The sequence below is a fragment of the Periplaneta americana genome, chromosome 3, assembly GCF_040183065.1.
Source record: "Periplaneta americana isolate PAMFEO1 chromosome 3, P.americana_PAMFEO1_priV1, whole genome shotgun sequence".
Taxonomy (NCBI): domain Eukaryota; kingdom Metazoa; phylum Arthropoda; class Insecta; order Blattodea; family Blattidae; genus Periplaneta; species Periplaneta americana.
Window position 1 is genome coordinate 207,305,846 of NC_091119.1, and position 14,342 is coordinate 207,320,187.

Sequence of the window (14,342 nt, forward strand, 5' to 3'; positions counted from 1 at the left end):
AGATAGGTTTGGAAGTAAATCCCGAAAAGACAAAGTATATGATTATGTCTCGTGACGAGAATATTGTACGAAATGAAAATATAAACATTGGAAATTTATCTTTTGAAGAGGTGAAGGAAGAAGTTCAAATATCTGGGAGCAACAGTAACAAATATAAATGATACTCGGGAGGAAATTAAACACAGAATAAATATGGGAAATTCCTGTTATTATTCGGTTGAGAAACTTTTATCATCCAGTCTGCTGTCAAAAAATCTGAAAGTTAGAATTTATAAAACAGTTATATTACCAGTTGTTCTTTATGGTTGAGAAACTTGGACTCTCACATTGAGGAACATAGGTTAAGGGTGTTTGAGAATAAGGTGCTTAGGAAAATATTTGGTGCTACGAGGGATAAAGTTACAGGAGAATGGAGAAAGTTACACAACACAGAACTGCACGCATTGTATTCTTCACCTGACATAATTAGGAACATTAAATCCAGATGTTTGAGATGGGCAGGGCATGTACCACGTATGGGCGAATCCAAAAATGCATATAGTGTTAGTTGGGAGGCCGGAGGGAAAAAGACTTTTAGGGAGACCGAGACGTAGGTGGGACGATAATATTAAAATGGATTTGAGGGAGGTGGGATATGATGATAGAGAATGGATTAATCTTGCTCAGGATAGGGACCAATGGCAGGCTTATGTGAGGGCGGCAATGAACCTCCGGGTTCCTCAAAGCCAGTAAGTAGTAGTAGTAGAATAATAATAATAATAATAATAATAATAATAATAATAATGATGATGATGACAATGACGACGACGAAGGTGATAATGGTTGTGGAAATGGTAACAAACTCTATCTCAAATCTTCTGTAAGTCTTGCTTTCAAGTATGGGGCCAGTAAACAAAGAAGATAGCTTTAGTGTTAAATTCTATTCTTGAATCTTACTCATTCTATATACGAGAAAATTGTTTCACAACATACACATGCTGTTGCAATGTGAATGCTATATTTGTCACCATTGAATTATTACACTGTTGTTGCATCATGACCAATGATTACCATTCTCCCATGCTTAGCAGTCAATACACACAAAAGGCAGACTTACTGTGTAGCTAAGAACTGAAATTCAATGAAAACTGGAACGTCTTTTTTTTTTTCTCTTTAATAATCCGTACAGTGAATGTAAACCATTATACACTACATTGCAGCACTCTCTAACAATCATAAACCACAAATGATTTCATCATTTACCAGACTTAATATGCAAAACGACCCAAAAACAACACAGCAGCGGATACTTTTTTTTGGAGAACGAAAACAAAAGGATGGTTGGCATTAAAGATCTTTGGAAATTCTGGTGCCTGTCCCCTTGTTATGTAACTCGTCATCATACCTAGAAAACAGCAATATGGAACTCATGTGCTGTAAATTCAGCAGTCACTATCCAAGTATTTGCTTTGTAAGCTCACAGTCGCTAAATCAGAGGTATGGCTGCAGCACTGGATTTCAGTCCAAGTTCTGCAAAGTCAAATCTAATTTGTACTGGGAACAATGTTGGGGCAGATTTCATAACACCACCAACACCACAATCACCAGCAAAATAATAATAATAATAATAATAATAATAATAATAATAATAATAATAATAATAATAATAAAGGCTGGTTCACAATAAACCGGGAACGAGAACCAGAGTGAAAACGAGAAGCAGAGGACGTGAATATGAAAATGTTTGATTCACAATAAACCAAGAAAGTAGACGACTATGCATATCGATATGCATGTCAATAACGATATGTAAAGTCGATATTACGCATTCTGATGTTATTTGTGTATAATTGACCACTGGCGTTCTCTCATGAGTACAAGGCAGCCAACATAAACACAGATTAACCAACTTCGAAATTTCAACTGAAACATTTCATTAGTACAGTACTATAAATATGCCCATGCATCTTTATTATCACAACTGATTTTAAGTCTACCATAACGTAAAATAATTAGAGAAGAAACATTTGTAATAGAACAAAAATGAACACAACAGTAGTCATTGAATTCAAGCATGAATATACAGTGTGTAATACAACCAATACAGTAATAAAATATGATTCACTTACGATCGGTGTTCAAAGATGCAGCTATTGAAAGCCACGTATTCTCCTTCATTTTTTCATCTTTATACGAGGCGCGCCGCTTATCATAAACGTGAAGATTTTTCTCAACACTCAATATTAGAATCTCATCAAATAAAACTTGCTCCATGATGCACAGCACAGAACAAAATAATGCATAGTTTATGTCACGGTCTTCTTGCTACAAAATATACGTCAAAATAGGTTTTAGATGGCAATAGAATGAATCTAGTGGGCTGTGATCGGAAACGTGAACGCCAAAGTTGAAACTTGGCCAACTCTCCGTTCCTGATTCCGGGCTCGGCAAGCTTTTCGTTAATTGTGAATGCTCACATTTAAATGTACACATTTTAACAATTTTACTGTTTTCGTTTTCGTTCCGATTCTCGTTTCCGGTTTATTGTGAACCAGCCTTAATAATGACAACGACGAAGGTGATAATGGTTGTGGAAATAGTAACAAACTCTATGAAATTCGAAAAGAAAATTTTAAAAGTTACTTTGAAGAAATGTTCCACTGACGGTACATTATACAACAACACATGCATGCTCAGACACATGCTACTGAGGAGCTCTAGTTTACACGTAGATGAGACATAAGCACGCACATTTTATGAAAAAACTAGAAACAGTTGGAAGCAAGCAACAAAAATTATCACTATTTGTACCTTACACTAATGGAAAATAGACTAGCCCATGCAGTTCACAGTGTTTTGTTAAACATAAAAGGAAGTAGTGGTCCATAATTTATTACCTGCAGGCAGAAAGAAGAATGTTTGTCGCAAGAATACAATACATGGTTACAGTATATTGAGTACAACCTTAAGCAACTGTTTTGCAATAAATAATAAAAAAAAATCTTTGCTCTCAATGATCCAAAAATTATTATATGACCTGATTGTTTAGCGTAAACATACCATTTTGCAGAATTGCGATAAATGTGATAAAACCAAAGAAGTGTGATTTTTACTCCTATTTTTTTTTCTTTACATTTCACCATTATTGCAACTCTTTGACGCTAGTTTCATTATTGCGAATTAATACTACAAATGGTTATACACTCATGGACAAAAAAAAACCGGACACTTCTATATTTGCTTGTATTTCGTTGCCAATTATTCCAAAATGAAACAAAACCCATTTAAACAAAATAATGTTCCATTTAGCACCTTATACGACAACATTTGAAAAAAAAATAAAAATCTCTGATGAGAAAATTTACAAAAAATTACAAAGGGCGTATAACTATGGCATCGTTTGGTCTAACTGTTTTTTCATTTTATGGTGTCTCAAACATTAAAAACTCTTTTTAGTAACGGGTATTACCCCCTCTGGCTTGAATAACTGCATCCTTACGTCTTGGCATGCTCTCAATTTGGTTAGCAATGTCTTCTTGAGGAATAAGTTCCCATTCTTCGCCAAGTGCTCACCTCAACTTTTGTAACGATTCTGGTCTCGGTGTCTATTCTTAACATGCCGTCCCAGCATGTCCCACACGTGTTCAATTGGGTTCATGTCTGGACTCCTTGCTGGCCATGGAAGAACATGGATTCCCACTTCTTGGAGATAATCTCCGACCGCATGGGCAATATGCGGCCGTGCATTATCGTGCATTAAAACAAAATTATCGCCTACAAATTGGCCAAATGGCACAACATGATCAGTCAAACATAAATTTATATACCTATCAACTGTTAGTCTTCCATTTTCAACAAAAACCAACTCTGTACCAGCATCCGTACACACTCCTGCCCAAACCATCACTCCACCACCTCCATACGGCACATTTTCGGAAATGCAACACTGTGAAAATCGTTCTCCCCTCCTTCTCCAAACTCTTTCACGTCCATCAGGTGAGCACAGATTGAAACGGGACTCATTGGTGAACAGAACACAGCTCCACTGTCCATTTCTCCAATCCCTGTGATCATTTGCAAAACGCAGTCGTTCAACTCGATGCATCCTGAGAAGTCTGGGACCAGTTGCAGGTCTCCTTGATATCAGTCCACTTGCTTTCAACCTCCTTCTAACTGTTTTGGCCAAAATTGGACGTCCATGCATGTTAACAAATTGCTGGGCTACACTAGTCGCTGGTAGGTTGCGCTCCCTAAGAACTCTAAACACCATATAACTGTCTTCATTTGGATTTGTAGCTCTTGGACGACCCGAACCTGGTCCTCTGGGATATTCTAGGATCTCTCTATACCGTTTTATGGCATCATGGGTTGTGCTTCTAGCCATATTCATAACATTTGCAATGTAACGTACACTGTGTCCATCATCGTAAAGGGCTACAGCTCGAGCCACATCTTCAGGTCGCATCTTGTTTTAAGACAAATGTTACAACCCCACTTAAACTCAGAAAATGTAAAAATAAAGAAATAACGAATGATAACGATAATGAGGCACAAAATGGTTGAGACAAAATTGTTATAGCTGAGACTCCGAAAGCAAAATTGGAATATTTGGTTGTAATGGCTTGTTTATAAAACAAAAAACAATCAACAATGTATACACGTCTCCATAACAACAGATGGCTACCATAATATTGTATGAGAAGATAATATTTTGCAAAATACCAGCAAATATTAAAGTGTCCGGTTTTTTTTGTCCCTGAGTGTATTATATAGTGATAAATTGTATTTTCAGAAAAATATAAGCAATTTCCAATACGTAAAGTTTTTAAATTTCAATCTGAATCAATTTTTCAGACTTTGAATCATTCTTCGCGACACACCAAATAACTTCGTTTTTGTGAAGTCTGGTATCCCACTGTGAACCGTACATGTGCAATATTGATCTTTGTTTTCGCCTTAGACAGAGCACATGGACTACAGAATAATAACTCTGATATTATGACATGGCCATTTTTATCCTTCCTGGGCATCTGTTTGTAATATTTCGAGTGTTGATTTTTATATTCAATATAAACAGGAACTTTCACTCAGTGTTATATTATTATAGTAAAATGTGTTGTCGTCAACATATTTGTTTTCTACAGTTTCATGAATTTCGTTGTCTCTTTTTGTCTTTTTTTGTCAACATAACTGGAAGTATAGTTATTTAACTGAACATTTTAACATTGATCTGGTACATCCATTACCATTTATTGTGTCTCAGGTTAAATGAGAGGAGAAAGTTACATTCCCTTTCTCTCTTATACCGAATTTTGCACACCTCTACTCCCTCTTATCTGTCCGATTCCACAGTCTTTCTCGGTATCATAACTTAAATACTCGGTCACAATATGATAACACGCTAGAAATACCACTGCACACATCATCTCTTTATTCTTCATCTTTCACTGTTGCTACTTCTCGTCACTGGAATTCTCTGCCGCCTTAAGTCAAGGGCTGCAGAACTTTAATTTCCTTTAAATGTAAATTAGAAAAATATCTTATGATGAGTTGCCAGACCTAACGCGTTGCAAATATTTAATGGAATGTGTTCCACTGTATTTATTTATTTTTTCTTATTTTTATTATCTAAATCGTGTTTATTTATCACTTAACGCCAATATGTATCCCACTGTGTTATTTTTAAATATTAATCTATTTTTTGTGTACATTTTATTGAATTGTCGGTTTCTGGTATAATTATGTAAATCCTACTTAATTGTAATCTAATACTAATATGTATACTAATGTGTTTATTTTTATTTTTACTGTGTACATTTTTTATTGAATTATCGGCTTCTGTTTTTATGTGATTCGTATTTGATTCTAACAACATTAATATGTATTTCGCTATGTTTGTTTTTATTTTATGAGGTAAATTTATGTAACTACCTCTTTTGATCTCATTATGTACCTAAATTGTATCAGTATGTAATTACTTAATTCCGATCCAGTTTTATGTTCAACTGTGTAAGCAAGTTTTAATCCTGGTTGAGTGTAAGAGAAGGCCTTATGGCCTTAACTGTGCCAGGTTAAATAAAGCCATTATTATTATTATTATTATTATTATTATTATTATTATTATTATTATTATTAAAGCTATATATCTTACATAAAACAAGAAAACAGCTTTTAATTAATAAAAGTTTTTTGTTCTGGTAATTAATGCTATAAATGCTATTTTTAAAACATTTTTGCTACAAATAGAAAAAAAATTAATGTATTAATTTCACACCTCAAATTAAAGTATTTATTGCATTAAGACTTCATTTTACATGTTCAATTACAATATAGCATGATAAAAGTAACTCAGTTTACCTGTACAAACTAAACATATGAAACCCTGCCAGCAAACAAAACAATCCCTGATTCCTTGTCCTGGATCAAAAAAGTGAATGGATGGTTGGCAATGAATTGCGGGGGAGACCTTGGCATACTGCGCAGCACGAACACGCCAGCTGGGAAGCAAGGACACACAGACACATCAAACCTCACGTGTTGTGTGGGTCAACGGAAATAATAACTTTGTTTTAATTTTATGAAGAAGTTAGTCTACATTCTTGCACATGTGAAGTGGCTTTCAGGCAGCAGTAGTCTGCAATTTAACACACGTATCATTTCCAAGTATGCTTTTTAAGCCTCAAACCTTCGAAATTAAAAGACCGACGATGTCTATTCATTGAATAACATACTTTATTTCAACTTCTCTTTCCTCCGAGTGCAAAACAAACAATTTAAGATTTACTTTCAGACAATCCACCTACTGGCGAAGATTGCAAGATTCATTAGATAATTTAAACAGTAAGAAAATATGATTCTTAAAATATTACTTTTCAATTAAAGAAAGAGCAAATCATCTTGCTGAGAATAACATACATCTGATACAGAACATGAAACTGAAAATGAAACAAGCACGTGAACCTGATCAAGGGGCAAGTGGTGAGAGAAATTAACAGGTCTGGTGCTGCTATGCGGCACTCAACAGAACTGGCATCTAGACAGAAAACAGACTCCAGCATTGTAAAAATTAAGCACATTTTTTTAAATTTCCATTTGAGTTCTTAATAGTAAGCATTACTTTATCATTTTGTGCCAAATGTGTGGAATGGATGCAATTTTATCGACCTCAACTAAACTAAAAATGTTGTTGTTGTTGTTGTTGTCTAGTGCCTTGCATTTGGCAATGAAGCCATTAGCAGTCGTGCCTTCCAATGCTTTTGAACTGTAGTTTCTTCTGATCTTAATGCTTCACAGGTCTTCAAGTGGTCTTCATTCATATCTGCTGGATCGTTACACAGGACACGTATGGGTGAAGCTGAGATACCTATTCTGTAGAGATGACTTGCTAGACAGTCATGATTTATTTGTCAATAGTCTGAAGGCTGCAACTGCTGTTTTCTTTGGTCTCTGGGGGATTATATCTGGGTTGGAAAGTAGTGTAATCCATTTTTTGTCTTTAGCATTTGATTCTATTTCTTGTAAGTATGAATGAGAAAATTTTGTAGTGATCAAGCGTTTTATTGAGGAATATGAGAAATGAAATTTAGGCTTTTGTTTTATTGTTGTGCCTTTCTTGGCAAGTGTGTCTGCGGTTTCATTCCCCATGACTCCACAGTGTGCTGGAATCCATTGGAGATGGACAATCTTATTAACTTTTTGGAGTTGTGTTAACATTTTGTAGCATTCTCTTATTTTTGTTGACTTCTTTGTAGCATTTGAACATATTCCCTGAATTGCAGCTTTAGAATCTGAAAGAATTACTGTCAAAATAAGGTGCGTTAAAATGTTCCTGCTATGATTATACCCAAAATCTCTCAAACTTCGTCACAGCAAATAATTTTTGTTCCACAGTAATAAAATCACTTCATGCTTATGTAAATTTGACAATCCTGTTCTATAATGTTTTTTTTATCATGGTATACTTGCAGAGGGCATGTTTTTGTTCCTTATTGCTGTATTAAACAAGTTTAACTGGCTGTGAACAAACATTAGTCATAATTCACAATCTTCTTGTTCCACAAATGATGGCTAAAGGACATTTATCCTCTGATAAGGAAAATTACTAGTTACAAAGTGCTACAATCACAACTTACAAGCAGGAAAGAAGCCAGCTTCCTGACCGCACCAGTCAAATTGCTCAGACAAATATTTTTCAAGATAACGGTAATAGAAAGAAACCATTTTGCTCATTTGTCCACGCATTTTACGACACAGACTTTCATACCTGGACATGTGGAGTGTGCACTGAGGACAACAACAAGTTCTGCTGATTTTGTTAAAAACTGTGCCATTGTTAAAAACTGTGCCATTGTTAAAAACTGTGCCATTGTTAAAAACTGTGCCAGAGTGGGAAAATAAGTGTGCATTCCCGTGGTCGAAAAATGTTTAAAGAAGTGAATCGATTCGGGAGTTCTTTTTGACGAATTTTTCATTGTGAAGGAAATAGTTAAACACACTTAAATGCCATCGACCCGGGCCAGGATCTAACATGCAATCCCGAGCACAGAAGGCCAGCACTCTACTCACTGTGCCACCCAAGCCGACTGAATAATATTAAGACGTTTTACCAGAAAATAGTAAATAATACACTATTATTGGGATATTATGATGCTTATGTACGTACACAGGAGGAGACTAGTTTCGTAAACACCATTTTTAAACTACACGAGTTAGGCAGAAATGACGATGAGGCAGAAATGACGATGATAATAATGATGATATTATTATTATTATTATTTAAATTTTAACTATGCGGGCTGTTCAGTATAAATGGGATCACAACGTGATGCCATGAGAGGTGTACTTTTACAAAAGATAACAAAGCATTCAAATTCCTGTTTCACAAATAGGCCTAAGTATTGCAATCTATTCATTTAACTAATTTATTTATCAGTGTTTAAATTTTTAAGTTCTAGTGTAATTGTGTCCTTGTATTCTTGAATAATAATATATTCGCAGTTGTAAATTAATTCGTAATTTTTAACATCATTATAAATGTTATTAATTAAAATAAAATAAAAATTAATTAGCATTTAAATATCTGATGTGTTTATCACTTAAAATTTAATGTCTTAAGTGGTTCTGCCACACTGGAATGCAAACTTTTATAAACTGAAATTACCGTCTTTGTCAGAGTGGAAGACTTTTTTTTTTTGCCCTCAACATAGGCCCTGAATTAGGGTCTGTCTTAGATAATGAAAGTAAAACAAGCACATTTCTCTGGTCCCCTTCCATGGTCGTTTGAGTGAATATTTCAGGCATTTCAAAGATCAGCAAATAATAATAATAATAATAATAATAATAATAATAATAATAATAACAACAACAACAATAACAGCAATGAATTATGGCCGAGTATACTTGATTCGGCCTCATCTATATTGTCCGTCCAGAGGTCTTCCTTTTTGGCTGGTATTCTATGAATATCTCAAATCTTCTGTAAGCCTTGTTTTCAAGTATTGGGATGGTAAACAAAGAAGACAGCTTTAGTGTTAAATTCTGTTCTTGAATCTCACTCAAGATTGAATTATTACATTGTTGTTGCATCATGACCGATGATTACCACTCTCCCATGCTTACCAGTCACATACACCCAAAAAGTCGGGTTTATTCATATGACTTCATCATTTACCAGACTTAATATGCAAAACGACCCAAAAACAACACAGCAGTGGACACTTTTTTTTGGAGAACGAAAACAAAAGGATGGTTGGCCTTAAAGATCTTTGGAAGTTTTGGTGCATGTCGCCTTGATTTGCAGCTCGTCATACCTAGAAAACAGCAATATGGAACTCATGTGCTGTAAATTCAGCAGTCACTATCCAAGTATTTGCTTTGTAAGCTCACAGTCGCTAAATCAGAGGTATGGCTGCAGCACTGGATTTCAGTCCAAGTTCTGCAAAGTCAAATCTAATTTGTACCGGGAACAATGTTGGGGCAGATTTGATATCACCACCAACACCACAATCACCAGCATAATAATAATAATAATAATAATAATAATAATAATAATAATACTGGTGGTGGTGGTGGTGGTGGTGGTGGTGGTGGCGGCGGTGGTAACAAACTCTACGAAATTCGAAAAGAAAATTTTGAAGTTACTTTGAAGAAATGTTCTACTGACAGTACATTATGCAACAACACACACATGCACACACACACACTACTGAGGAGCTCTAGTTTGCACGTAGATTAGACATAAGCACGCAGATTTTATGAAAAAACTAAAAACAGTTCGAAGTAAGCAATAAGCATTATTGCCATTTGTACCTTACACTAACGGAAAATAGACTAGCCCATGCAGCTCAAAGTGTTTTGTTGAACATAAAAGGAAGTAGTGGTCCATAATTTATTATCTGTAAATAATTCATCAGCCTGAAGAATATTTATAGCAGAAATACAACACACTGTTACATTATATTGAGTACAACCTCAAGCAATTCTTTTACAATAGATTTAAAAAAAAATAATTTTTACTCTTTTCGATTCATTAGCGATTCAAATATTATCATGTGACCTAGTGCTGCTTATGATTAGTTTTTCTCCGGAGCGGTTGTTTGTGCGCTTTCAATCGGAGACCTCCGCATTACCTCCGATTGATGCCGCGCAGGTTGTATATGTGCTACGGCGCAGACATACGCTCTCCGCTGAGCATTCCTTTAATCAGATCAGGTAGTGATTCAAATCTGCTGACGTCCACGTATCTTTTAAAATAAGTTGTAATTTTTTGTTGTTTATTTTCTTTTTTTTTTTTTATTTACCTCTCTCTCTCTTACTTCGGCTCTTCTTTTTTTTCTTGTTTTGCTTGAAGTACTATGTTAGCTGACAGATTTTTTTTTCTAGTTTTGAAATTCATAGTATATGAAGTAAAGCTTTTGAGTAGCTAATGTAAACATTTATAATTTTCCTGGAAACACTCGTTTATTCACAAACAGTTTTTGTCAATTATTATTCTAATCAGTTTAGTTTAATGTAAAACATATTAAAGGAGTTTCAGAATGGAACAAAACAAACGTGTGGTATCATTGGGTTAAAGTTTACTGTCCAAAATAATTTATTAAGATTCTTCAACAGACAGGATTGTGATCATTGTGTTAAAGGGTGTCAGCATTTGAACTCTCTCTTCTAAAACGCGTCACTCTTCCTCTGTAATAAAAAATACAAGCGGATATCAACTTAAGGATAATTTTAATTATATCATTACCACACGTTTCTTTAGTTTCAGAATGAAACTCAATATTTTAATCCAATAACTCAAGTTGCCTTTTAAATATTCCGTATAAGTTATGTATGATTTTTATTGCCTCGAAAGTTACGTTTTATAGAAATTTCAAGACTTTTTTTCTAGACTGTGGACCTTTGGTACAATAGCACTAAAGCAGTTCAAAAAAATCGTATCAAATATTTTGCGTAATTTTAAAACTACGAAAACGATGATATCACTAATTAACCGTCAATGTGTATCTGAATGGTAATAATTTATTTTTCACAGCAGGTACGAGTACCACAACCGCGGCTCTTAATGTAGCCTAAACACTTACATACCTATATTTTAAAATTTAGACCTACTCAGAGAATCTACCTAACCTGGTCCACACCATAGAGATTTCCAAATACGGACCTGTTAGTGTCCTAGGAGCGTTTGGCTTTTCTGGCAACGCAATCACCAACTCATATTTCATTTCAAGTAAGCGGCTCATCACTGAAGTTTGGAGTTTCATCTCGTAACAATATGCTGGACCAATCTTAGAGGGTCCTTTCTTGCTGAAATTCTTCTGCTTTTCAGTTTTTCATTCGCAATGTTACTCTGTCTGCACACAAAACCACGAAATTATTTATTAGAACTTTTATATATAAATCAAAGTAAACACACTTTTTAAAAGAGTTCTAAAGTGTTTTGAACAGTTAAATTTACTTACTTTCTTCAAGTTCGCGATTGTGCGATCGCTTCAAATGGTCTAACAAATTCGAAGTACTACCATCCTTAGAGTAAATTCGCCCACAGTGTTCACAGCGTACGACTTTATTATTACCTTCAACTAAATTAAAGAATTTCCATGCGACGGATATACGATTTGGTGACATTTTATTCCACTCACAACTATCCTCAGTCCATACGCGCTGGTCGTCCTTGAGCTCTACATCCTCCAACTGTCGCTTCGCTCCAAACCACCGCACCCCTCCGTATGCCCCCTGTTCCACCTAAGATAGTACCGGAGATCGCCGGTGGAGAGCTTTATTCGTAATCTCCGATTCCTCCGCGGTAGTAGTCACTCCGATGAGCAGCACTAATGTGACCTGACTGTTATGAGTTAACATGCCATTTTGCCGAATAAACATAAATTATGGTCAAAGGCATCAAAATATCGAAATTTTAAAGATAGCAATAAAAATAAGAAGCATCCTTTTTTACTATACCCCCCCCCCCCCCCAGCACTTCACCATAATTACAACCCTCTGAAGTCGGTTTCATTATTTCGAATTACTGCTATAAACGGATATATGACGATGAATTGTATTTTCATAAAAATATGAGAAATTTTGAAGACTATGTAACCCTTATTTTAATTTCAACCTGAATAAATTTTAGATTTTGTTTCGTTCTTCACAACATACTCAGGAATTTCACTTTTGTGTTATACTATGAACCGCGCATATGCAATCTTGATCTTTGCTTTCGTTTGGTACAGAGCACCAAAGTAATAAGTCTGATACTCTCTGACATGGAAATGAATAGGTGAACAGAGATAATGTCCAATACAGAAAGGTCCAACATACGAGTATGTCCACATGCTTTTAATGTTCAGGGTATGGAAAAGATCCAATACTACTGAAAAGGTCTGTTACATAATGTCCAACTTTGAACACTACATACAAAATGTTTATAAGCAAGTGCTGACATACTGCGGAGAAATTTTAATTGTTTCACCTTTCATAAACAAAACAGAATATGTTCAAAACCAAGCTCTCAGACTCATTACTGGTGGAATCAAAACAACTCCAATAGATTCTATGAGATTCCTCACTAATATTAACAGCATCAAAATGACAATAGAAGAAAAAGCACTGATTCAATATGAAAAACTTATCACATTACCAGGTAACAATTGGCATTCATACAGTCCTCTCTGTAGATTGATTCATATCCATGGTTCAAGAATTAAATAAGAAAATCAATATCCCGAATTTAAAAGAAAACTTACAAATTAAACCAAACCCTTTAACTCTATTAAATATAGAATATAATCTAAATTTAACAGAAGAAATACTGAAATCAGAAGTAAGCAATGAAATAATGAAACAACTGTCTTTATAGACAATTAATATTAGGTACCCTCCACAAAACTGGCTTCATTTATACACCGACGGATCCTTGATCTCCAGAGAACAAGGTGCCGGTGCAGGTGTTACGTGCTGTCTCTTCTCACTTTATAGATCTCTTGGATATGGAACAACAAGTTTTGATGGAGAAATCGTTGCAATAAGTGAAAGTCTCAGGAATCTTCTATGCCACATCAATAAATTTAAGAATGCAGTTATATTGTCAGACTCCAAAGCAGCTATTCTATCAATAGTCTCTAGACACACACCTTCATCTCAAACAGCAGAAATAACTAAAATGCTCTCTCAATTAACATCACTCATTAAAAGAATTGTATTCCAATGGATACCATCCCATTGTGGAATCCTGGGAAACGAGAATGTGGATGCACTAGCAAAGAAGGGCAGCACTGCTACTTACAGACCTGTTACTAAATCTACGTATTACTCTGTGAAAAGATTTATTAAATCTACATACTTAGACTTCAACAAACAAAATTTGATAACACAATCTCAAGGGAAAGAATGGAACTCTCTGCATCATAATCCACAGTTAATTCCCGATTTACCACGAAAATCGTCTGTAGCTGCATTTAGATTGGCAACAGGCCATGATTGTTTGGCCAAACACCTGCATAGAATTGGAATATATCAGTCCCCTAACTGCCCATTGTGCAACTCAAACCAAGAAATGGATTCGGAACACCTCAAAATCTGTGCTTCAGTGGCTGACCATGATAATATCTTTGAAAAATATTGGAGTGCAAGAGATCAAATGACTTTGTTGTCAAATGCCTGGCATCAGAAAACAACAACATATTAGTGTGACCTGCAAGTAATTGTAAGACCTTGGTTTCTGTTTGGCTTTGTTGCTGTTTGAGATGTTCAATAAAACGCCATATATTTACATAAGTTATGTTATTGCATAGTGGACTTTGCTATGTATTGAACCTTTTAGTATATCACACTTATTGCTTATTGAACCTTTTCGTATATCGGACATA

The 14,342-nt window shown here is 35.0% G+C and overlaps 1 protein-coding gene across 11 annotated transcripts in view; it reads right to left on the minus strand.

Moving 5' to 3' along the window:
* Positions 1-14,342, minus strand: part of LOC138696980 (leukocyte elastase inhibitor-like) — a 108,053-nt gene that overhangs the window by 38,522 nt on the left and 55,189 nt on the right. Inside the window, exon 8 of one of the 11 annotated variants that reach the window (XM_069822544.1) lies at positions 6,337-6,476. The exons of 9 other annotated variants lie outside the window; for them this stretch is intronic. In XM_069822544.1, the coding sequence (XP_069678645.1) occupies positions 6,346-6,476 (131 nt within the window). In that variant the 3' untranslated portion in view covers positions 6,337-6,345. Of the gene's footprint in view, positions 1-1,232; positions 1,385-6,336; positions 6,477-14,342 lie in introns of those variants that run through there. One more of the 11 variants, XM_069822535.1, reaches the window with a different exon arrangement.